Source organism: Molossus molossus, unplaced genomic scaffold (assembly GCF_014108415.1).
Source record: "Molossus molossus isolate mMolMol1 unplaced genomic scaffold, mMolMol1.p scaffold_m16_p_9, whole genome shotgun sequence".
NCBI lineage: Eukaryota > Metazoa > Chordata > Mammalia > Chiroptera > Molossidae > Molossus > Molossus molossus.
This window is the reverse complement of record NW_023425403.1, coordinates 101,187,014-101,212,558: the sequence shown is the minus strand read 5'-3', so window position 1 is coordinate 101,212,558 and position 25,545 is coordinate 101,187,014. Positions and strand designations below refer to the sequence as shown.

Genomic DNA, 25,545 nt, shown 5'->3' with positions numbered 1-25,545 from the left:
GCCTTTCCCAGTCAGTCTTCAGCCGACCCGAATCACTGAGGCAGAACCCGAAATGTCCAGAGTTCTTCTAGGTCTAAGCTCCACACAGGCTGCCCTCAGAGGAAGCGGGGTGATTGACAGCCACTGTTCACCTGGCTTTGTGAAAATGGTTCCTGCTGTCTTCATCTGAAGCAGCACTCCTTCACCTCTTCAGCCAGGCTATGTCAGGGAGGGTGGTGTTCCACGGAGACACCAGGCAAATTAAGCCTAAAATACCTGTGATGTGAATCCACAACGTGCAAGTGACAAAAGACAAACCTAAGGAACCACAGGAAGTGCAATAGGGTTTGGTTTCACCAAGCTTAAGGGACTCTTGCAAGCAAACCCGGACGGGCTCACCAGCGCGTTGTTAGCGAGGCAGATAATTGGGTAATTGGAGATCTTTTCCCCAAGACAGGCGAGGGCGCTGCTGGAGCGCCCGGAACCCCGTCGGGGCGCAGGACATTGCGGCTCAGCTTGATAAACAGTCGGGGCTTAGGTTTCTGTTTGTGAAACTTTCTGTATTGATTGGCAGCTTCTCCCCAGCACCCCGCGGATCTGGATGCTCCCCGCGGCACAGCGGTGATGGGATTCCCAAGCCTCGCTCAGTGTTCCAGTACTGACAGCGAAGTCCTCGGAATGGGGCTCCGAGCCAGCTGAGATCTGAAAAACGTGGCTCTGTTCTGGGTAAATTACAGTTCCCTGCTGGGCCGGTTGACGTCTGTGCAGACGGTAACCCAAATTACTTAGGAGGATCACGCTTCACGTCCAGCGATTGTACCAAATACTAAATGCTGATGCTCCGGGCGTTTGGGGCTGGGAGTGTATGTCCGCCGGCTCTACATTCGTCTCCTTTCGACTTCTGAACGCGCGGCTCGGTCTGGGCCCCAGCCGGGCAGGGCGAGATTTGGGGAGGCAGGACGGCGAGAGCGCAGCACAGCTGCTCCCGGCTGTCCCAGCCCGGGTCGTCCTGCGCCCTGGGGAGGGATGAGGGCAGAGGACCCGGCTGTGAGGGGAGGAGATGGGAAACTCCGGGGCCCAAATTCTTTCCAGCTCTTTCCTCGGCGACTCCGGGTGAGCAGCCCGCGCGGGAGCGTCTGGGATTGCCTAGATAGCCCGGATTTGGGGGGCCGGGGAGGGGCGTGGCGGCGTCCCGGCGCCGCTTCCCTCTGTCCTGCTGTCTCTGCCGCGGGGGCGCCGCGGGGGCGCCGCGTCCTCGCAGCGCTGCCGGGACCCACGCCAGGCAGAGCCGACGCGTCGCGCACCTGGAGCAGCTTTCCACCTCCCGGTGAGTCGCGCGGGGCTGGTTCCAAGCGACGAGCCAGAGGTATGGGGTAGGTGTGGGAGGTGGCTGGACAGGTGTGGGTGGGGGGGAGAGGCGCCACAGACTGGAGGTAGCCCAGGGTGAGTCAGGACAGTTCTGAGGGCCTTTGGAGAGGGTAGGAAGAGGCTCCTCTGCAGGGGTGGCGTGTTTTTATGGCGTTCACTTGCGAGGGAGGGCGACTCTGCTGGGCTTGGGTCCGGAAGGGCCAGAGCAGCACCTCAAGGCACTTTTGCGCAGGATGACTGTCAGCACAAAGCTTGCGCCCTGCGTGGTTCCAGGCGCCGTGTTTCGGACTCGCTGGCTTTTCTCGGTTCCTCCAAAGTCCGCACTCAGACTGAACGCCCGCGGCGGACCCCCTCCCGAATTTAACCAAGCTCGGCTGCAGCCCGAAACCGCCCCGCCGCTCCGAGCGCACCTGCTGAGATTGCTGGGGAGAGGTGGAACTGCGGCGCTTTATCCTTACCTGCCCACCTGGCCGCGACCTGGCGGCGGGGTGGGGTTTACTGCAGACCCCCCGCGAAATTGATGGTCAGTTTAAAGAGTGTGGAGAACTTTCAGAGGCGCAGTTACTTAGCCCTAATAGGAATTAAGACTCAAAGGAAAGGGTATATTCAGGAGCTGCCCTTACTGTGCTATTACAGTGGAATTTGGAAGGATCTTCTAGTTGAAGGTATGGTGGGACAGTGCGAAGAACCGAGGGAGTAGGGAAACTTGAGTCTGACTCTTTCCTAAGGCCGAATAGCAGTGAACTTCAGTTTGCTCTATCTAGAACTTCAGTTGCTGTTTTGAGAAGCGGGAGGAGGATGACTTGCTTACCTCAGTGGGTGGTTTGGAACATAGCTGGAGGAAGGGTAGTGTTTTGAAAAGTATAAAGTGTGATCTCTGCAAATAAGGTATCACCGCATTGCTGTCCACACCTTCTTTCTGGCCACCAGCAGAACCTTGTTAGGGACACAGAGTTAACGCAGCAGCTTCCCGGCAGTGCTGGAGTTTCCCAGGTTACCTGTCCAGAGTGGCTGGAAGTGCCTGTTTCTCAGTCTCTGAAGTTCCTCTTCACTGCGCTACCATGTGAGACGGCCCATCACTGCGTGTCATCGGGGACACGAACTTTGCCTTTTTTCATCAGCTTCTTTAGGGCCTGTACAAAGTGGGGGAGCTGCTAGGAACCGAGATGAAAACTGAGTTGTGGCCTCTGGGGAGTTAGACTTGATTAGACATGTTGTTCATGAGATCTGTTTAACTCCAAAAACATCGTTTGCTTTCTGAAGTTGGAGTTCTTGATTTATGACATGGAAGATTCTGTCAGAGCCAAGGATAAATATCCAAAAATAACATTTTCGTTTGAATGGTCTTAGAGGTAGATAAGAGCCTCAGAAAGAGTACATCTATCTCCCCCACCTGAATGAATACAAGTAGTAATAACATTGACAAATTTGAAGAGTTTCCCTCATCGCTAAATTTAGATTCATACAGAAAGGAGAGAGTCACCTGGTTGGATGTGTTACTGGTAAAATTAAGCAATTATTTTTAGATAAGCATGTGCAGTCTACCAGAGATTATAAACATGAGTGATGCTAGCACCAGTGTGTCATATTGTATTTTACCATTATTCCAAGTAAGACTTCTGATTTTTTTCCATTTTAATTAACAAACAGGAATTGAAGGATAACTCAGTGAAGAGGTTGAAAAATAAAACTACATCTCCTTAATTGTGCTGACTTAAACTGAACTGTAAGTCTTTATGAAATCATGCTGATGGTGATAATAAAGCTAATTTTTATAGTATATTGTGTGTGTCAGACTGAGATAGGCATGTTACAGTTCACTTAGTTCTCACAATAATCCTGTGAAGAAACTGAAGCACAGAGAGCCTTGCCCAACATGACACAGCTAGTAAGTAATTTCTCTCAGATTGGTATAAAAATTAAATTTGGGATTCTTTTTTTTTTTTTAACTTCTGTACTGTGTTTAATCCCACACATAGGGGTGGCATGAGAGGTGTCACTAAAGGCTCTGGAACAGGGTTCCACAATTTGGACCCCGAGAATGCCATTGCGTTGCTGTGTTGTCTTTACTTTTCTGGCCCTCAATTTTTTTCATCCACAAAATGATGATTATGATCCTCTATTAAATGAATGCTTTAATTCTCACTAGAAGTGTGAACTTTGGAAGTGAAATAATTCACAGAGATAAAAATGTTTTAGTCAAGTATTTTTGTCATTTGTAACGTTAGGCTGGCAAATGGCAAATAAATAGAAGCTGAAATTGTTACTAAACTTAACTGGTTTGTTTGCCTGCACACAGCAAAGGCCAATAAAATGGAACAGGAGTTTTCAATGAAGAAAGTAAGGTTTATTTGAGGAAATGGCACCAACCTGGGAGACACAAGACCTGGCTCCTCAATGGTTTCCAGGAGATGAGTTATACAGAGGAAAAATCATTAATCATGATGACTAAAGGAGTTAGGGTCATGGGCTCTACTAATAGGTCAGAGCCAGTTGATCATTGCGTTTGGTCCTAATGTCAGCCATGAGGTGGTTCTGTCTGGCTCAGCAAGAATGTGCTTGGTTAGGGTCATTCCACCTTTCTGAGTCTGAGGCTGAAACACAACTGAGGCCTAGATATTATCTTTAGTTTGACTGAAACTCGGTCTACGTGGTCAACAGACCTGAGCCTTTGTTTCTAAGACTGTTGGATACTGACCGGAATCTGACGTGCTAAGGGCTTAATGATTAAGGGAGTAGACAAGAAAGGAAAGAGGGAGGCAGCTGAATCATGGGGCTCCTAGGCTGGATGAGGCCATTTTGAATCAAGAAGAAAGAAAGGAGAAAAGGTCACATTGAAGAAAGGAAATTTATGCACAGTTACAAAATTAGCTATACACTTTGTGTGATTTGCTAACAGTTAGGTTTGAAAATTGTTGTGTGTTTTTGTTTTTTCCCTAAAATAACTTTAATTCTGTTCTTGGATCCTTTGCCCTACATTTATTAAAAGAGATAAATATATATTAAACCTGAAAGGTTTTTATTTTTTATTTATTTTTATTTGTTTTGCAGTTGTCAAGGAGGAAACATTTTCCTCTACCCTTCTAGGTTCTTTTGGCTGGTTTAATAGTCAAATTGACATGAGACAGGTTAGCAGGAGAAAAATAACTTAAAGTTTAATAACATGTCTACCTCCTGTGTAGACAGGACAGACCCAGGAAAATAGAGTAACTTATCAAAATGTCAGAAGCCACCACCTTTAATACCACTTTCAGCTAAAGACAAAAGATGTTGGGAGTAAAGAGTCAGTTATAGGAGATTACAGGAATAGCACAGCAAACAAGGGTAAGATTGTTATGCAGATTTATGTCCATGCTTTCTTCATCAGTAACCTTTTCTAGAGATTTATGTAGCCTCTGCTTCCTGGCACAGTGAGAGAAACACTTTGGGAAATTGAGATTTCCCTTACAAATATCTTTAGATAAATGACCTTTTACAAAGGGTAACTAATTTCTGCTTGGTTTTCAAAGCTTCTCTCATGTCTGTGGTTTCTTGAATTTAACCAGTCTAAAATGATCAATATCCCAAAGAGGCATATTTTGGGATGTCAAACTCTCCTCCCCTTCATAGGTAACATTGAAAAGCACCTCCAGCCAGCAGGTGCTTTTCTCTAGTTGATTTCAGGTGATGAAAATTGGAGGGTGGAGTTTTTATTTTTATTCTTACACTTTTCTTTCTACCTTCTTTTATTCTAACAAAATATAATGGATCAGAAAACAAATGAGTCCTGAAAGTATATGTAAAGTACCGATGTCATTGCAATAATTTTATTATTTAATGGGAAAGGAGTGAAAGACAGACAAAATAATATAGGCATGCCCTTTATACAGCTTTGCCAGAAAGCTATAAATTAACACTCTCCAGGTCTATTCCCCTGCAGATTGATGGTGGAAGGGGTTGGACAAAGGCAGTTGAGACATATGCCCAATAAGCTCTGAGTGATATCGGAAGGTATATATTTACCTGTCAGTCACACCAGAATAGGTGTGGCCACTGTAAGTGCATGAAACCTGAATATTCAATCTTCTGAATAAAGGAAGGCTTTTTCTCTTCCTCTCCCTCTTGCTGCCTGCACCAGATCCTGGCTTGTGGGGCTCCCAGGCCCTGCATTTACCATGTGGCTGATAGCCATGTGGACTTGATACAATGGTCTGATGGACTAATCTGGCCTGATGCCTGATCTGGACCTGGCTGCAAAATGGGGAGGAAACTCTGGACACTGGTCCTATTTCTAGTTCTGTTGAATCCACAGCTTCATCTTCCAGAACTCAGTTAAGAGAACTGGCACATTAGAACCCAAGGAATTTAACTCCACACAAATAAAGCCTTTTACCACATCTCAATTCTTCTGTGGGGGCTTCTGAAAATGCTTATTTTAGTGGTACCCCAAGAACCTCATGCTCACTTATGTCTGGGAAATCTGGCCCCCTTATTTCTCTGGAAATAGTACTTTTCTCTTCTCTCTTTATTTGGAAATTGTTCTCAGGAGACACTTTTGTTATATATGGCCACTTTAAATCTGGTGGATGAGGAGACAAGAACATTTATAAATGCATATTTTAAACAATGTGGGTCAGTTGTCAAATCATTTAAACTGTCCTAGAACCTATATAAAATCTTTTTTTTTTTTAGTTGCTTACTCTTAGTTTAGATTTGTTCTCTGTGATATTTGGGCTGAGAAGGAAAAGCTTGTCAGTCAGTGTCACTGACATTGTTGGACTCTCAGCAGCTGCTCTGTGCTTGGTGATAGTTGACATTCTAGAGAGATGTTTGGATCCATGAGATTTAAGGTCTTGACTTCACACCTGTGCTGTTGTGGAAAGAATTGCAGACTTGAGAGCAAGACTAGCTGGGTGTAAACTGTCCCCACATACTAGCTGTGCCTCAGTTTCTTATCTGTAAAATGAATGGTGTTATGTCTACCTCACAGGTTGTTAGGTTCGGGAATGTGTGTGTATAGAAAATTTAGAACAGTGTTAGGCACATAGTAAATGCAACATGTGTTAGTTATGAACTGATGATGATGAGTAAGATACCAGAAGATAAGAACTATGGAAAAAAGAGGGCATAATAAAATAGTAGCTACAGTAAATGGAGATAGTGTATATCTGTAGGGATGCAGTTTTAAAAATGGTGCTATGAATCTCAATCTAAATACATTTGAAAAAAGATGGGGGTGGGGTAAAGAAGGGCAGAAAGGGGTTGGTGGAGGGGCGTAGGACTATAGGAGTGTACAGTCATCCTTCGTTTATCGTGGTTAATTCGTTCCAAACTCTAGCAGTTGTACCTGGTGTTGAAGGATTCCTGGGGTGCTCAAATACACAGGTCTACAGTCCATATGTACAGTAATGTTCATTTTAATTGTAATACAGGGTGTATAATTGACTCAGACAACCGAGAGCATGCTGTATCATTTTCATTGTCTTGATCAACTTTTTGATGAATATATTGTAAAAAACTATGATAGAGTGAAGCCACTAAAGTCAAAGCATGAAGTGGTGAGGGACGACTGTAGAGGTGAATTGATGATAAGGAAGTCAGAGAAGTAACTTAAGGATACATAGACAGATACAGCAAATATTGTTTTTGTTTCTTTAAACTTAGGGAATGTTCTTATGGAAAATTTCAAACTTGAAAGTAGAGAGAATAGTACATCTGGATCCTTCTCCCATCTTCACCAGTTATCAATATGAACTATTGTGTTTCATCCATATTCACCACCAGCACTTCCCATTGTGTTATTTTAAAGCAAATTCAAGAAATTATGTCAATTATTTTTTGAACAGCTCTGTATGTATTTCTAAAAGATAGGTACTTCTTCAAACAACCACCATACTTAACTTCATTGACTTTGTTTACCACCTTTAAATTGGGATCAGCAGAACCTCCCTCGCAGTGCTGGGTTAAAGGTGAAGGAGGATGCCTGAAGCCCTTAGTATAGGGTCTGGCAGTCATGCCCAGTCACTGCTAGCTGTCATGGTGATGATCGTCTTTACCAACACTTGGTTTTTACTTTTCTTTTTCTAGATGGTTCTGTTGTGGCAGTTTTGCTGCTACTTCCTCTAGCCTCTCTATATCTATTTTAGCACATTTAGTAAGTATTCCTATGTAGACCAAAATTAACTTTAGACTGTAATAAAGAATAAAAAGCATTTATGTGCGCAAAAGGAGCTATAGCCCAGGATACACAGATTCATGTAGAAACCTAGATTGTATTCCACCAAGACAAAGGAGAGGCTGTCTTTTATAGTCAAAGTTCCTGCCCAGCTTCACGGTTAGGTCTGTTCTATGTAAATGGAGCATCCAAATTGTGCAGTTCTGATTGGATGGGGCAGGTCTTTAGTCACTTGGTCAAAAAGAGGAAACCAAGAACTCCCTTATAATAGTGCCTCAGATGGTGTAAACAAGCAGGGTAATGCTGGAAGTGAGAGTTCAGTCTGAGGCTGTTCCTGGTATACAGAGCACACGAGAATCCCTTGTCAGCAAATGGCCCTAGGCTCTCATTAGTCACAAAATTTGGGCTCTTGGTTGACCATGGGGAGTCCATCTCAGAAGATAAATTACTTCTTGGGGTCCAGTCAAATGAATCTTTCTTATGAAGTCCACAGCCTTCACTCATTCTCTATTTCTCCTTTTCACTTTCAATGCCTTTGTTCAGAACCTGACTTACAGCTTGTGCTCCTTTGAGCTCTGTAACCTATGAAATACCAGTGCTCTCTAGTCTGCTTAGACTCTTTTGAAGGGAGATGGGTACTTGTTCCCATTTCACTTTTTTTGACAGCATTATTGAGATTCAGATAGAATTCATATAACATACATTTCACCATGTTAAAGTGTAAAGGTCAGTGATTTTAGTTTATTCACAGATACATGCTATCACTACCCCAGTGGGTTTCAGAACATTTTCTCTTCCTGTCTTCCCATCCCCTTCTCCCTGCCCTAAGCAACCAATAATCTCTATAAATTTTGTCTCTATGGATTTGGCTGTTCTGGACAGTGTGTGTGTGTTCATTATATTTCATATATATATGAATAATGCTGTCATTATCATGTACAAATTTTTGTATAAACACATACTTTTATTTCTCTTGGGTGTATACCCAGGAATGAAATTGCTAGGTCAAATGATAACTGTATGTTGAACTATCTGAGGAACTGCCAGACTGTTTTCTATTATGGCTTCCCTTTTTATTTTGCCCAAACATGGAAATCTAGCCATCTTTCATATGCAGGTATCTGCCCTTTCTTTGGATAAATTTTTGTATTAATAATTTTTCTAAGTCTTAGTTATCTAATCATATTCATATATGCCTTTTAAAATCTTGTTATTATATTTTTATGTGTAAGGTTCTAAGTTGAACATTCTGAAACAGTGGTCTCCAAAGTGAAGGGTATATACTTTTAGGATACAAGATGATTCATTGGAAAGCAAGAACAAATGCTATTTTTATTAATGCTTTATAATTATATAATGCATTAGAATAGCTGCGCATCTGTAAGGATTAGAAATAAGTAGTTCTGTATTGAAGATGTATGTGCAAAGATTTTTATTTTATAAACAGGCTTAATTATAAAATTCTGGTGAAAATTGTTTTAACAACATAAAATCAAAAATAGCTGTGTAGTTCTTGATCATGTTAGTGACAAATCTGATGGGAAAATTTTTAAATTACTTTGTTAACAAAATAGAAAAATTTCTGCTAGTTTTAGTCCAAATGGAATATGTATATACCAGTGGAAAGAGCTTTGGATCAGGTGTCAGACTTTTGTTTTTGCTCTATTTCTGCTAATTACTAATTGTGAGACTTTGGGCAAGTCCCCTAATGGTCTCCATTTCAGTTCTCAAATAGGCGTAATACAACTCAAACATCACAAGTTATCATTGTGCAGAGTGAGAGTGGGAAGCATGACATATGCTGTGACCACAGGAAGTTAGTCATTTATGTGTCTTGAACAACCATGCCGTATTTTTAGGCAAAGTATCTAGTGTTCTTTCATCTTTGCCTTCATTGGGCCTTCTCCTTCACACTCCACCCCGCCTATTTCTCTTAAATGTTTTCTCCCCTTCCTCTGTGTTTTTCCGACAACAGACTTTCAAAATTAAGGGTCATTGCCAAAGGTAAATTGGTTGTAGAGGAGGACATGTGATGCCACCATTGCAATAGGCTTCCTTCCTGGTGCTTTATTATTAGAACAGAGTGTTCAGCACATGCTGTGGTGGGCGAGGTGCAGTTGTGTGAAATTGCAGTTCACTTCGATTCCTGGCCACTGTTATGGAAGCTGTGGCATTATATTATTGAGCATCTTCATGGTTTCTGTTTGATATGGGATCATTTGAATCTGTCAACATCTTTGAGGATGTAAGTCTTTGTTTAAAGTCAAATCATGAAGGGAAGTGGTCAGTTACAAAAAGTGGTGGAGATTGTAGAAAAAAAAAAAAAAGAGGTGAAGAGATTCTGGGGAACTGTTAACCAAAGAGTGCACATGCTATGGTTAAAGATCATTCATTCTTTGTTTGCTTGTATTGGTTTATTGCTAGGCATGTTCAGTAAGAAGACACCATACAATTGATAAAAATAAATTTTACCTTTCACCCTCAACTCTTGTTTATAATTTGTATTCTATAATATTATTTGTAAGGAAATGGTTGGAAGACATTTTAGTTCATGATCTTTAATTTATTCTAAAGGATGACATCTTTTCTTGACTTCCTTACTTAGGCAATAGAAATAACCAACATAGCCATACATAGGTACTGATCATTTGTTCATTCTTTCATTCATATACTCAGAATATATTTATTGAGCACCTATTATATGCCTCTGTTTTAGGTTCTGGGAACAAAGCAATATCCAAAATAAAAAAATTTAAAACTTGGTCTCAGAGATTTTACATTTTCTAAGGAGTCAAAAGAAAAATAATAATTGGAAAGGAGAAGAGGAACTATAAGTGGAGGAGGGACAGTTGCCTTTATTTATAGGGTGACCAGGGAGGCCTCACTGAGAAAGTAACATTTAAGATGAATCTTTACTGTAATTGTCCCATTTATGTCTGTGGTAAGTAGTGCTGGAGCAGAGAAAATTCCAAATCTTAAATCTGCTCATTCATGGAGTGACTTCAACATTGTCAAGGATATTAGGAGCTAAAATTGTTCATCTGCCAATAAAGTGCTGGCTACTTATGGTCTGAAAGACTTTTGTGAGGTCCCTATAGAGGTCATGGTAGTTCATGCCCAACTGAATCACCCACCCATCTTTAAAAGATTGCATCTTTGCAGCCGATGCTGTGGCTCTGCAGTGGCCCTAGTAATGTAGTCATTCTTGATAGGACCACTGACTGATGAGCAGGAACCCATCTAGAATGACTTGGCTGGGGTCTCTCTTTGCCTCTAGGGCCTTTGCTGCTGCCTGAAATGACGGTAAGCTTTGCAACTTGATTTCTCTACCTTTAAAATGTTTTTGTAAATTTATTTTATCTTTGTACCTACCCATCTTTTAGTCAAAGGACCCCATTTATGACAGTAGGAAGCACTCAGAAGATGCCAAGAATTGTTTCCATCCACATTGCCTACTGCCTATCAGTTGTTGGAGTATATGAATGTTAGTTTAGTCTCACTCTTCCTCTACCAGAATGTAAACAACTGGAATGCAGGAAGCCTATTTTAGTCACCAATGTTACCCCAGTGCTACCAAAACAAAAACAATGCCAGTCATGTAGTAGATGATTAATAAATGTTTGTCTAATTGAATAACTAACAGACTTCAAGCAACGCGGAAGCAAGCAACACAGCAAGCAACTATATGATGGCACCTTATGGATTATCTGAAGATCAAGAAATGAAGATGTTGACCTCTTATCAGTAGGGCCTGTACTTTGTTTCCAATCATTGCTCTCCCCTCTGTATCAATCTGTCTCTCAGACAAACTCATGTTCCTTAATGAGTGTCCAATCTGGCTTGTCATCCTCTCTCTGCCACTACCCAGCTGTGACCTTAGACATAGCTTTGGAGCCCTGTGGGCCTATTTTAGCCCTCAAAGGTTCTCATTTTATAAGATGGAAAAAGCCAGCACCTGCTGGTTATTTGTGTGAAGCAAGAACATATTCCTTAAGGAAGTGAAGCAACCACCTGCTTCTGAAAATTACTTTTTCTAAGGAAGTCTGGTTTTGCTCAAGGCAGTTAAGTCAATTCTGCACCTGAGAGGTTCTTAAATAGCATCATTTTTTTTGAATTATTGATTTTAGTCTGTTTGTAAAAAACACAGGGATCACTATTACTTAATATTTGTTTGAGGCTTTGTATTTTTCATATGATTTCACATTAATCATCTCCCACACACAAAAATAGATATGAAGTATAGCAAACTGAGAGAAAAATGAATTAAAATTGGAACTAGTAAGAGAAAAGATCTAGTAAAAGAAAGTCAACAAGAAGCAATATTACCCAAGATGTTCATTGCTGTATGTTTTTCAGTAGTGAAAACTAAAAATAAATTTCCATCAGTGGGAGACTAAGTAAACAATGATGCATTTATACTGTAGAAAGTGGTAAGATGGTTAAGAAGAATGATATGATATACACCCTCAAGGCATAGTATTGAGAGAAAAGAAAGGGAAGTTATAGAATATGCCCAGTATCATCCCATGTGTATGTATAGAAAAGAAAACAAAGCATATCTTCTGACCTGACATATGTAAGTCAACTCATAGAAAAAGGTCTGGGAGGAATAAAATTGTTAAAAATGTTATGTCTGGGAATGAATTAGGGTTGGTGGTGCTTGGTGCAATCAGAGTACTTCACTTTTTGCTCTAGACTTCTGTGTTTTTGGCATCTTATAAAAACATAGTCATGCCTGGTTAGTGTGGCTCAGTGGTTGAGCGTCAATCCATGCACTAAGAGGTCACTGGTTCAAGTCCCAGTCTGGGCACATGCCCAGGTTGTGGGCCTGATCCCTGGTGGGGGGCATGCAGGAGGTGGCCAATTAATGTTCTCTCTCATTGATGTTTTGATCTCTCTCTCCCTCTCCCTTCCTCTTTCTAAAATCAATAAAGAAAAAAAAAAACCAAAAAAAAAACACAAAAAAACCCCATAGTCTTGGTTTTCTTGTGTAATTATAACACCAAAAATTATTGAAGAGAAAAAGATGTAGAACAAAGAGAAATTGGGATATGAAGTAAGATTTGTATCTCTTTGTACTTCTTACTTTGTATACAAGGTAAGAGGTGAGGAGAAGGAAGATGAACCACTTCAGGATAGCAAGTTCTGCCAGTTATCACCACGTTCTGTGATGTTTTGGAGATTGTGCAGTGGTTTCAGGATGGCATATAAACATATCTGCATCAGCCAAGAAGCAAACCATCAATTTGGAATATAAGGAAGCAAAAAACACCCAATCAGAACAGCAAAAAGAAAAAAGCATCCAAAAAAAAAAATGAAGACAGTGTAAGGAGCCTCTAGGACAACTTCAAGTGTGCCAACATTCACATCATAGGAGTGCCAGAAGGAGAAGAGAGCGTACAAGAAATTGAAAACCTATTTAAAAAAATAATGACAGAAAAGTTTCTTAACTTGGTGAAGGAAAGAGACATACAAATCCAGGAAACACAGAGAGTCCCAAACAAGATGAACTCAAAGAGGTCCCCACCAAGCCACATCATCATCAAAATGCCAAAGGTTAAAGACAAAGAGAGAATCTTAAAAGCAGCAAAAGCAAAGCAGTTTGCTATCTACAAAGGAGCTCCCATCAGATTGTCAGCAGATTTCTCAAAAGAGACTTTGCAGGCCAGAAAGGAATGGCAAGAGTTATTCAAGGGGATAAAAAGCAATGACTTACAACCATAATTACTCTATCCCCCAAAGCTATCATTTAGAATTGATGGACATATCAAGAGTTTCCCAGACAAGAAAAAGCTAAAGGAGTTCATAACCATCAAACCAGTATTATATGAAATGTTGAAGGGTCTTCTTGAAGGAGAAGAAGAAAATTATGAACAATAAAATGGCAATTAATATATATCTATCAACAATTGAATCTACAAACAAAATGAGCAAGCAGAACAGAAACAGACTCACAGATACAGAAAACTTTTTGTTGCTTGCCAGATGGGTGGGGGCTGGAGGGATGGGTAAAAAAGATGAAGGAATTAAGAAGTACAAATTTGTTGTTAGACTGATGAACCTCAAAGGGAAGGGGGGGGGGGATGAGATAAACCAAAGAACTTCTATGCATATATGCATAACCAATGGACACTGACAATAGTGTGGAGAAGGCAGGAGGGGATTAGGGAGGAGGGAGTCAGTGGGGGAAAAAAGGAGGGACATCTGTAATACATTCAACAATAGACATGAGTTAAAAAAAAACCCAAAAAACATATCTGCATCATTCCCAAAGGTATGACCTAGAGTGGAAGTCCCCAAATAGACAAAATGCAAAGATTTTTCATAGAATTTTCATATGTACCTTCTTTTGGTCTATTTGTAAGCATGGTGTGGAAAATTTCGTATCTTTAGGAAATATGGGTTTACTTCTATCCTTGAACAAATAATTCTGCCACCATAATAAAACAGTTGTATATATTACAGAAGTTATTTCTCTAGCTCATGATTTTATATCCACTTCATTGGATTTGTTTATTTAGTCCCAATATTTTGATTTAGTCCCATGCAACTCTGTGACCTGGCAGAGAACAGACAAGGCCTGTGCTCTCATGGAACTTATACTCAGGGGGTGGAGGGAAATGACAGTAGGAGCTAAAAAATATGAAGAAATGAGAACTCCTATGATGAAAATTAAGCAAGGTGATATGATAGGGTGTAATGGGGGAACTACTTTAAGATAGATAGTAAGGAAAGGCTTCTTGAGGAAGTAATTCATAAACCAAGGCATGCCACAAGACAAGAAGGAGCCAGATGAGTGATCGTTTGGAGGAAAAGCATTCGGGGCAGAGGGACTAGACCATTAGGTATGTAAGAGCTTGTAGGACTCAGAAGCTTGCTGCATGGTTGGGACAAGGGTAAGTAAGAGAAGTCTGCTGTAAAGACAAGGTAAGAATTTTGGATTTTATTTCAGATTTTATGAGCACTTATTGGGGGAGGGGAAGATTTAAGGGAATCTGATTTAAGTTTATAAAAAGATCTCTTTGAATACCTTTTGATTATAAAGAGTAGAAGCAGGGAGACCATTGGGAAAATAGAGAAGGTCCAGGTGGAAAAAGATGGTGACTTGGAATAGGATGGTAGCTATAGGTATAAACTTGCTAATGGGTTAAAGATAGGGACACACCGAATCAGAGGTGACTCCTAGATTTTGTAGCTTCAGCTATTAGGAGCATGTTTCCTGAGATGGGGCAATCTAGGGAGGAACAGGTTTGAGGGAAATCACTGTCTGTTTTGGATGTATCAGGTTGCAATGCCCACTGGACGTATGCCAGACAGGCAATAAGATAGGCTAGCATGGAGTTCAAAGGGAGATCAGGAATAGAGATCCATATGGGAACCATCTACATACATATTGATGGTATTGAAAGCCCTGAAAATGACTCCAAACTCTCACACTCATCCCATGTCTATGTACCCACCCTATATAAAACTCTCCTACGCAGACTGCTTGCCTTCCCCTTTCTGACTTTGCTTTGGCTGTTGATGGGTGCTTTGAGCTTTACAATGTGAAGGGTAGAGGGAGAACAGTAGAAAGACATGGTGCTGGGCCTGTAATTACAGTAAAAAGAGTGGTTTTCATTTGTGTAGCTCTTGACATTTTAATCATTACCTTATTTACTAAAGTTAAAACTGAGCTTAAAGTGAGTAGACCAATAGATTAGATAGATTCTAGATTTGCACTGTGTTCTTCTGATATGATAACCTAATCATAACTTTTTGTTGCTGTTATATTATATGCCAATATAAGTTACATGAAACAAAGTTTTTGTGCTACTGATTGTTCTTAGTCTCACATGCCGTTGCCTACTTTGTTGAAATACAAATACAAATTAAATAAAAATAAGAAACTATGAAAATTTGTCTTTACTTCCAGATAATATTCCCATTTTGGGTTTGACATTTACTTTCATTGAAATAATGCATGACTGCTTTACATTTTGATCTGTTTTATCAGTAGTGCCCTTATATGACTTTATCCTTATAATAAAAACAATCTTCAATTATATTTATGCTTTGAAAACCCTTTCTTACCCCCATGTTTGCTGCTAGTTTATGACTGAATTTTTTTTTTTTTGACTTATAGATCCAAATGGATTTAGTGTGTTGTTTAGGGCGCAGCACAAACTTTATTTATATATATATATCTCAACAGAATTTGGGGTTTAAAATATGATTGAGCCCTAATTTATCTTAAATGATTGTTGCTCATTGCAGATAAGCTTCCCAGCCTTCCTGCTGACCACAGAGTTCAAGACCCTGATCTAGTAGGACAACGGAATTCACATCAGCCCTAAGCCTGGAAAGATGGTGTCACAGTCTTCAGGCCAGCAGGATTCTCCTGTGGACTCCTGGGAAGGGTTCAGTGATGACTCTGGTGACATTAATGGTTCACCTGGCTTCCTGGACACTGACTACCCCCCTTGCCCATCAGACATCAGGTTCATGAGACACAAAGCTGGCTGGATCAACCCCCAGGGAGTGCAGCAGCAGCTGCAGGATTTACCCTTTCAGGGGCCAACAGTGGGCAACAGTGGCAGCAACTTTGTGGGGGATGCCGGTTCCTCCTTGGGCACTTTACCTTCGTCTCTTGAGAACTCCATTGTGGAGACATCATTGTGGAAGAACACGGTGGGCTCCACGGGAAGCTCTGGTGAAAACAACAGTGACTTTTCTTTTAACTTGACACAAGGGCAGGCCATGCTCCCAGGATGTTCTCCAGAGACGTTTCTGTCTACAAGCTCCAAGGTTTTGGCTGCCTCCCTATCTTCTGAGGCCAACAGTGCTTGTTTCAAGCATTCCCACCTGACAACTTCCAATGGTGAAGGTAACTTTAGTCAGGAACTTCCCTCATTCCTGTCTGTTCACACACTGGCTTTGTCTTGTTCCAAAGATCTAAAGCCTGTCTCACTGTCTTCCTCATAAGAAAAAAGGTCGTGGGTTTCCACTTGGACCAGAAGCCAGTGCATTAGCTCATTTAATATCGTCTTTGGCCATCCACTTGGACCTTCACAGCCAGTGAAATTAACTATTTCCTTTCTCCTTAGATTGCAGGGAAATACCATCTTAGCTCAACTTAGTTGATGATCAGTGCCTCCTGCCAATGTTGAGCTGGTGTGTGCCCTCAGGGACTTCCTGCTTACTAAATTGTCAGAGACAGAGCATTGGAAGCCCTCTCAATTCACTGTGCTGGTGTTTCCAGACAAGGTGGGCTCCATTGCACAACAGTACTTACCAGGAGATGAACTTGCTTTACCTGTTATATTTACCTGGCTAGAGTGTGACTAGAAAATAGTAAGATTTAAAAACAGTAACCACAATTCCCCAAAGGCCGTACAAAACCGTTTTTTAAAAGTAAAACCAAGGGCTTCCATTGCTATGAGGTAATGCACATATTCCTAAAATCCTGTAATTCTTAAAAGGAGATGACCCATGCAAAATGTCACTCAAGAGTCTATAAATCAGCTATTGTTGTTGTTATAATTTATAGCATGCTTATTTTAAAATATTTATTATGTTATATTTACACTTTGCATTAATTTATATTTCTGTTAGAACTCTAGTTCAAATAGTCAATGAAGTATTTTTCTGTGAAAACAATTTTATAAGCTGCCTGCCTGCCTATTTGTGTGTGAGTTTGTATGTGTGTATGCTTGCATGTATTTATTTCTCACTAGCAGGAACCAATCCTCCCTTTTTATAAAATATGGGGTTTATTTGTTCTATTGGAAACTTTGAAAAGTCAAAGATGACTTTAACAGACAGTCTTTAACATATTCATCATTGCTTAAGAATAGCATATTTTAGACAATTTTTCAGTGGACTAACTTTGAAATAAGAACCAAATTTCAACAAAATAAAACAAAATCTGAATAGGCTCATTTTCTATCTTTTTGCTCATCTCTTGGGATAGTTCTCAGGCAAAGAGTAATTCGTAAATGTAGTGGTGGCTAAGTAAGAGATTAGTCTCCTACTAGATTGCTTCCCAGGCAAGAGTAAGGAGAACATGCAAAAAAGAGAAGGCCTTCTCCCCGCAAACCACCACCACCAGGACAAGTTACCCAGTGGCAGTAGGTGATCTTTAGGACCTAGTATATTCCTGCCCCAAATCATTTGTTGTATCACTGCATAGCAAGTGGTTCTGCAATATAAAATTACTCTGTAGCTTTGTCTGTATAGAAAACAGGTACCTCAGCCCCTTCTGTTCAAAGACAGTGACCCCAACAATCTTACTCTAAGTACCTTTAAAAAACCACTCTCTCTTTTGGGAGTATTTCTTTAACTTGGTGAAGGGATTCATTTCATGGGATTAAAAACAAAGTCCTGAGTGAGCTGGTTCTTCCTGTCTTTGGTGTGGGGCAGCAGTGGGAGGACAGGCATTTCCTCTATGATGTGGGATTTTCCTGTGACTGTTACATCTCAAGAGGCAGAAGCAGGGGTTTTCTCTCCTAAATAAAATGGTAGGGAAAGACCACTTGAGCTGTCAGAAATCATTCCACAGTTCCTTTGTTTGCATAGGATCTACACACATACAAAGCACTTCTGCATTCTTTATCTCTTTTAACCTAATAGATAATGATCTCAGTTCGAAGGGTGAGGACATTTCAATGCAGAGGTACAGCTGGTGCATGGAGAGCTGGAACTGGAATCCACACTGTCTGAGTCATCTCTGTGCTTTTCTCTTTACCCAGGGTGCGATAACTATAACTGGGTCAAATTTGGCCAGCCTCCTGATTTTACAAATAAAGCTTTGCTTGTTTTGTCTATAGCTGCTTTCTCACTGTAGTGGCAGAACCGAATAGTTGGGACAGATGCCATATGGACCTCAGATCCTACAGTATCTATTACCTAGTTGCTCTTTTCAGAAAACGTTTGCCCATTCCAGATGGCTTCAGATGCTAAGAGGTTCACAGTTTTTTTGTGGAACAGCGGCTTCCTTGAAGATGAGGCAAGGAATTTGGGTGATCCTGCTTGCCTCTCTGTCACCCTGAGAGGAGTATAATCATCAAGAAGTCAATAGTATTTTCTTCTAATTCAGTGGATTGGGAAAACCTAACTCTTATAGCTCTCACAGAAATGTTTTGCCTTAAAAGCTGCGAAAAGAAATTATTATGTCAAAAATCATTTGTGTTTTGCTGGTATTCATTGCCAATAATGGAGCGGCGTAAGGGTACAGAGTGGATGAGTCAGCTGAATATACCTTCTTTAATTGCTTCTTGTTTTTGATTAGAGGAAGACCATTGTAGAAAAACAATGCTGACATTTTTCAGATACTTTGTTTCTGCAAAAAGGAAGTTTTGGTTCAACTGAAGTGAGTTGAAGAAGTGATTCCATGATTCTTGTGGCTCTGTTTCTAGACTGTTTCTTCTTGCCTTTCTCCATCTCCTTTAGGTCATTTGCATGACCCTCTTCTCTTTCTACCCTCTTTGCCTCATTGGTCTCCTCCATTCCAGCTGTTTTCCCATGTCTTCTCTGTTGTTCCAATAGCCTCTCATAGAAATGATCACCATTAAGGCAATATCTGCAGCCCTCACATTAGAAGGGCCGTTCTTCTTTTATCATCCTAATTTATTCCAGTATTAATTAAAAAAACTGCTACAATATTTAAAAAGCTATTGCTTAGAATTATTTTGTTTTCTTAAATAATCTTTGTACTTCTTTTTCTTCATTTTTAATAATAACTTGCTGTATTGTCAGGTGCTGTTCAAGTCAATGGAAGAAGCATTTCCTTCAATTCCTTCTCACCAGAAACATTTGTGCTTCCTGTTGATGTAGAAAAGGTGACTATATCTTCATTTTCTTCTTTTAAGAACCACAGAGAGTGTTAATCCTTTCGATAGTGCTGCTATGATTTAAATTTGGAAAGTTCCTTGATAAGGCATGGCAAGTAGGTTTCATTTCAGCATTTGACTAGTAGAGGGTAGAGGCTGCCAGGAGCCACACGCTGAGAAGGGGTCTGAGGCAGTGTCTGCACTCAGCTGGAAAGTCTGCATCGTTGATGGATGATGTCAGTCACTGGGCCACTGCCAACTTATGGTTTTATATCACAAGAAATTCAAATTGGGTTGTCTGTTGATTACAGTGGGCTAAATCTTATGTCTGGAAGATACAGGCTATACTTTATGTAATGACCTATGATAATTCAGTTAAATGAACATTTATATTTCTATGCATTAACTCCACTTAAATACAGCTTTTTGATTTTTTTATTGTAATACACCTCAATGAAAAAAGTTGATTATGCTTTTGTATTTTAATTGATAATTTTTTGTAGGAAAATGCCCACTTTTATACTGCAGATATGATTATATCAGCAATGGAGAAAATGAAATGTAACATCCTGAGTCAACAGCACACAGAAAACTGGAGTGTAGAAGAAGAAGAAGCCAGTGGATCACTTGGGAATGATCCAGGTGACTCTGAAGTGACCCTTTATACCAACAAAAAGCAAGAATCGGGGTCTCTCACTTTTTCAGACAGTGACTATGAAGGCAAGTGGGGCATGTATGAGAAATCTTTACACTGTACTCTCCACACACATATATGGCTGTCGAATCTGGAAGTACATCTTTAAATCCTTTATCTAAAACTTCTCTAGTAATCTATACCATCCTCACTATTTCTGCCATTTGGGTTTGGATCAGTTAGCATGCTCCCCTCAGTGCTCAAATCAATGTGTTTCTTGGATTTCATCCTAGTTTTCCATACGGCAGTGGCTGAAGTTTTCCCTCTTCCTTTGTTGTCTGTCACATAGCATTTTTCTAATTCTTCTTCCTTTTCCAAGTAGCCCTCCTTTTTTTAAATTAATTAATTAATTAATTAATTTTTGTTACAGATGTTTCTCCTTTTCCCCCCACGGATTGCCTCCTCCCTCTCCCTCCCCGCCCTGTCCCCAGCTTTGTTTTCTATGTCCACTGTTCATGCATACATGCATATAAGTTCTGTGCTTTATCTCTCCCCTACTGCACCCTCTTCTGGGGATTGTCAGTCTGTACCCCACTTCCACGTCTCTGGGACTACCCCATTCCTCAGACTGTTATGTTCATTATATTCCACAAATAAGTGAGATCATATGATACTTGTCTTTCTCTGTTTGGCTTGTTTCACTTAGGATAATACTTTCCAGGTCCCTTCATGTCGTCTCAAAGGATAAGAGATCTTTCTTTCTTATAGCTGCATAGTATTCCATTGTGTATATGTACAACAACTTTTTTATCCATTTGTCTACTAAAGGGCACTTGGGCTGTTTACAGATCTTAGCTATTGTAAATAGTGTTGCTACAAACATGGGGGTACATATATTCTTTCTGATTGATGTTTCAGGCTTCTTAGGGTATATTCCTAGAAGCGGGATCACCAGGTCAAATGGCAATGCAATTTTTAATTTTCTGAGGTAACACCATATTGTTTTCCATAGTGGCTGCACCAGTCTGCATTCCCACCAACAGTGTACTAGAGTCACCTTTTCTCCACACCCTCGCCAACACTTGTTGTTTGATGATTTGTTGATGGCGGCCATTCTGACAGGTGTGAGGTGATACCTCATTGTGGTTTTAATTTGCATCTTTATGATGACTAGTGATGTTCAGCATTTCTTCATATGTCTCTTAACCATTTGTATGTCCTGTTTGGAGAGGTGTCTATTTAGGTCCTCTGCCCATTTTTTAATTGGGTTCTTTGTCTTCATTTTGTTGAGTTGTATGAGCACTCTATATATTTTGGAAATTAACCCCTTATCTGATATATCATTGGCAATGATGCTCTCCCATACAGTGGATTGCCTTTCCAGTTTGATGATTGTATCTTTTGCTGTGCAGAGCTTTTGAGTTTGATGTTGTCCCATGTGTTCAGTTTCTCCTTTGTTTCTGTTGCCTTAGGTGATTTATCAGTGAAAATTCTGCTGCATATGATGTCTGAAATTTTGTTGCCTACAGTTTTTTCTAGGATTTTTATGGACTCAAGATTCACAATTAAGTCCTTTATCCATATTGAGTTTATTCTTGTGTATGGTGTAAGTTGATGGTCTAGTTTCATTTTTTTGCATGTACCTGTCCAATTTTTGCAACACCATTAAAGAGGCTGTCTTCACTCCACTGTATGTTCTTGCCTCCTTTGTCAAATATTAATTGAGCATATTGCCTTGGGTCCATTTCTGGGTTCTCTGTTCTGTTCCATTGGTCTATATGCCTATTCTTGTGCCTGTACCAGGCTGTTTTGATTACAGTGGCTTTGTCGTATAACCTGAAATCTGATAATGTGTTCTCTCAACTTTGTTCTCCTTTTTCAAGATTGCTGTGGCTATTTGAGGTCTTTTTTGGTTCCATATAAACTTTTGAAGTATTTGTTGTAGTTCTGTGAAGTATGTCATTGGTATTTTGATGGAGATTGCATTGAATCTATAGATTGCTTTGGGTAGTATGGACATTTCAATGATGTTAATTTTTCCAATTCATGAAAAGGTATGTGCTTCCACTTTTTTATATCTTCCTCTATTTCTTTTTTTAATGACCTGTAGTTTTCTGCAAAAAGGTCCTTTATTTCTTTGGTTAAGTTTATTTCTAGGTATCCTAATTTTTTTTTTTTTTGCCTTAATGGTAAATGGGATTGTTTTCTTTGTTTCTCGTTCTGTGAGTTCATCACTGGTGTATAAGAATTCCATCTATTTCTTGATGATAATTTCGTATCCTGCTACTTTACCAAATTTATTTATTAAGTATAGTAAATTGTTGATGGAGTCTTTGGGGTTTTCTGTGTATAATATCATGTCATCTGCAAATAATGATAGTTTCACTTCCTCCTTTCCAATTTAGAGCCCTTTGATTTTTTTCTTCCTGTCTGATTGCTGTGGCTAAGACTTCCAGTACTATGTTAAATAAGAGTGGCAAAAGTGGGCATCCTTGTCTTGTTCTTGTTATTAAGGAAAATGCTTTTAGTTTTTGCCCATTGAGTACGATGTTGGCTGTAGGTCTTTCATAAAGGGCCTTGATTATGTCCATATATGATCCCTCTATTCTGTCATTGCTGAGTTTTGATCAGAAATGGGTGCTGGATTTTGTCAAATGCTTTTTCAGCATCTATTGATATGATCATATGATTTTTATCTTTCACTTTGTTCATGTGATGTATCACAGTTATTGATTTGCAAATATTGTACCAGCCTTGCATCCCTGGGATGAATCCCACTTGGTCATGGTGAATAATTTTTTTGATGTATTACTGGTTCCAATTTGCTAGTATTTTGTTCAGGATTTCGGCATCTATGTTCTTCAGGGATATTGGTCTGTAGTTTTCTTTCTTTGTAGTGTCTTTTTCTGGTTTTGGAATTAGAATTATGCTGGCCTCATAAAACAAGTTTTGAAATCTTCCTTCTTCTTGAATTTTTGAAATAGTTCAAGGAGAATGGGTATTAGTTGTTCTTTGACTGTTCGTAAAATTTCCCCATGAAGCCCACTGGGCCTGGACTTTTGTTTGCTGGGAGAGTCTTGATTACATCTTCAATTTTCTTTTGTCATTATTGGCCTGTTCAAGTTTTCTATCTCCTCCGGGTTGAGTTTTGGGAGACTATGTGTTTCTAGAAATTTGTCTGTTTTGCTTAGATTGTCGAATTTTGGCTGTTCATAATATTTGTTAACGATTCTTTGTATTTCTGTGGTGTCAGTTATTATTTCTCCTCCTTCATTTCTAATTTTGTGTATTTTGGTTTCTCTCTTTGTTTCCTGGTGAGTCTAATTAAGGGTCCATCAATCTGGTTTATCTTTTCAAAGAAACAGGTCTTGGTTTTGTTGATCCTTTGAATTGTATTTTTGGTCTCCATGTCATTTATTTATGCTCTGATCTTTATTATTTCCTTCTTTCTACTTGCTCTGGGGTATTCTTTATGTGTGCTTTCTAGTTCTTTAAGTTGTGAGGTTAGATAGTCTATTCAATATTTTTCTTGCTTCTTGAGGTAGGCCTGTAGTGCTATGAACTTCCCTCTCAGAACTGCCTTCTCTGCATCCCATAGAATTTGTGTTGTTGTATGTTCATTTTCATTGGTTTCCATGAAGTTTTAAATTTCTTTCTTGATCTCCATGGTAACCCATTCATTGTTCAATAACATGCTACTTAGCCTCCATGTTTTCAAAAGTCTTTGCATGTTCTTGTTGCAATTGATTTCTAGATTCATGCCATTGTGCTCTGAGAAAATGCTTGACATGATTTCAATTTTCTGAGTTTGTACCCTAACATCTGGTCTGTCTTTGAGAATGTCCCATGTGCACTTGAGAAGAATGTGAATTCTGCAGTTTTGCAGTGTAATTCTCTGTAGATATCTATGAAATCTACTTGATCTAGTGCTTCATTTAGAGTATGTGTTTCCTTGTTAATTTTTTTCCCTAGAAAATCTATCTAGTGATGTCAGTGGGGTGTTGAAGTCCCCTGCTATGACTGTATTACTCTCGATTTCTTCTTTGAAGTCCTCCAAAAGATTTTTAATATATGTTGGTGCTCCTATATTGGGTGCATATATGTTTACCAAGGTTATATCTTCCTGTTGGATAGTTCCTTTCAATATTATGTAGTGGCCTTCTTTGTCTCTAGTTATGGCCTTCATTTTGAAAATCTACTTTATCAGATTTGAGTATTGCTACCCATGTTTTTTTTGTTTGTTTGTTTGCTTGAAAGATTTTTTTCCATCCCTTCACTTTCAACCTATATGAATCTTTTGTTGTGAGGTGGGTCTCTTGTAAAGAACATATATGTGAGTCATGCTTTCTTATCCAGTCAACTAGTCTGTGTCTTTTTATCAGAGCATTCAAACCATTCACATGTAATGTGATAATTGATATGTACTTATTTATTGCTAGTGTGGTTCTAGTTTTCTTCCTATTTCTTCTACTAATTAGAGCAGTTCTTTTAGCATATCTTACAGTGCTCGTTTGGTGTTAATATATTCCCTTAGCCTTTTTTTTTTTGACCTTCTATTGTGACTGATAGCCTTGCTGGATAGAGTTATCTTGGATTCAGATTCTTGTCTTTCATGACCTTGATTACTTCATGTTACTCCCTTCTGGCCTGTAGTGTTTCTGTTGATAAGTCAGCCGAGAGCCCTATGGGGTTTCCTTTGAAGGTAACCTGTTGCTTATCTCTTGCTGCCTTTAGGATTCTCTCTTTGTCTTTAATTTTTGGAATTTTAATTACTATGTGACTTGGTATAGGCCTATTTGGATTCTTCTTACTTGGGGTTCTCTGTGCTTCTTGAACTTGAATGCCTTCTTCCTTCACCAAGTTAGGAAAGTTTTCTGTCACTATTTCTTCAAATATATTCTCTAACCCTTCCTCATTTTCTTCTTCTTTGGGGAGGATTCCTATGATGTGAATGTTATTACGTTTCCAGTTGTCCCACAGTTCTCTTAAGCTATCTTCCTGTTTTTTAATTGTTTTTTTTTTTTTTGATTTTTCTGATTGGTTGATTTTTTTCTACCCTGTCTTCTAATTCATTGATCCTGTCCTCAGTTTCCTCTACTCTGCTGGTTAGTCCTTCCAATGTGTTCTTTATTTCTGCTATGTCATTCTTCATTTCCACTTGGTTGGTTTTCAGTGTTTCTATATCTTTACTCATGGCGCTGATGTCCTTACTCATGCTGTTGATCTTTCTGGCTCTGAAGTCTACCTCTGATAATTTGCTTAGCTGCATTTCATTGATCTCATCTTCGATAAAGTTCTCTTGGTCTTTCATTTGGGATTTGTTTCTTTGTTTCACCATTTTGGCTATCCCAGTGGGTTTTGGAGCCTTCCAAATTTTCCCTGTGTGTGTTGGTGTTCTGCTGTTTGTTGCTCCCTCTACTGGGTTTGGAGGAGCTGGGGTGGGCCCACGTTATACACCATTGTCAAATGTTACTCTCCTGGGTAGATTTGCAAGCCCAGGAAAGGTTCAGTTATCCTCTAGCTTTTTTCTGGAGGCCAGTAGTCTCAGTTACTCAGTGCCTTGGAATGTAGCCCTGGTGTTCTGCATAAGAGGATTTCCA

At 39.8% G+C, this 25,545-nt stretch overlaps 1 protein-coding gene across 5 annotated transcripts in view; it reads left to right on the top strand.

Moving 5' to 3' along the window:
* Window positions 1-386: 386 nt before the first annotated feature.
* RUBCNL (rubicon like autophagy enhancer) overlaps window positions 387-25,545 on the top strand; it is a 65,034-nt gene continuing 39,875 nt past the window's right edge. For 2 of the 5 annotated variants that reach the window (XM_036250519.1, XM_036250523.1), the window contains exons 1-4: window positions 387-705; window positions 15,758-16,367; window positions 19,238-19,320; window positions 19,815-20,031. In XM_036250519.1, the coding sequence (XP_036106412.1) occupies window positions 15,848-16,367; window positions 19,238-19,320; window positions 19,815-20,031 (820 nt within the window). In that variant the 5' untranslated portion in view covers window positions 387-705; window positions 15,758-15,847. Of the gene's footprint in view, window positions 706-1,274; window positions 3,074-15,757; window positions 16,368-19,237; window positions 19,321-19,814; window positions 20,032-25,545 lie in introns of those variants that run through there. The other 3 variants (XM_036250520.1, XM_036250522.1, XM_036250521.1) reach the window with 3 other exon arrangements.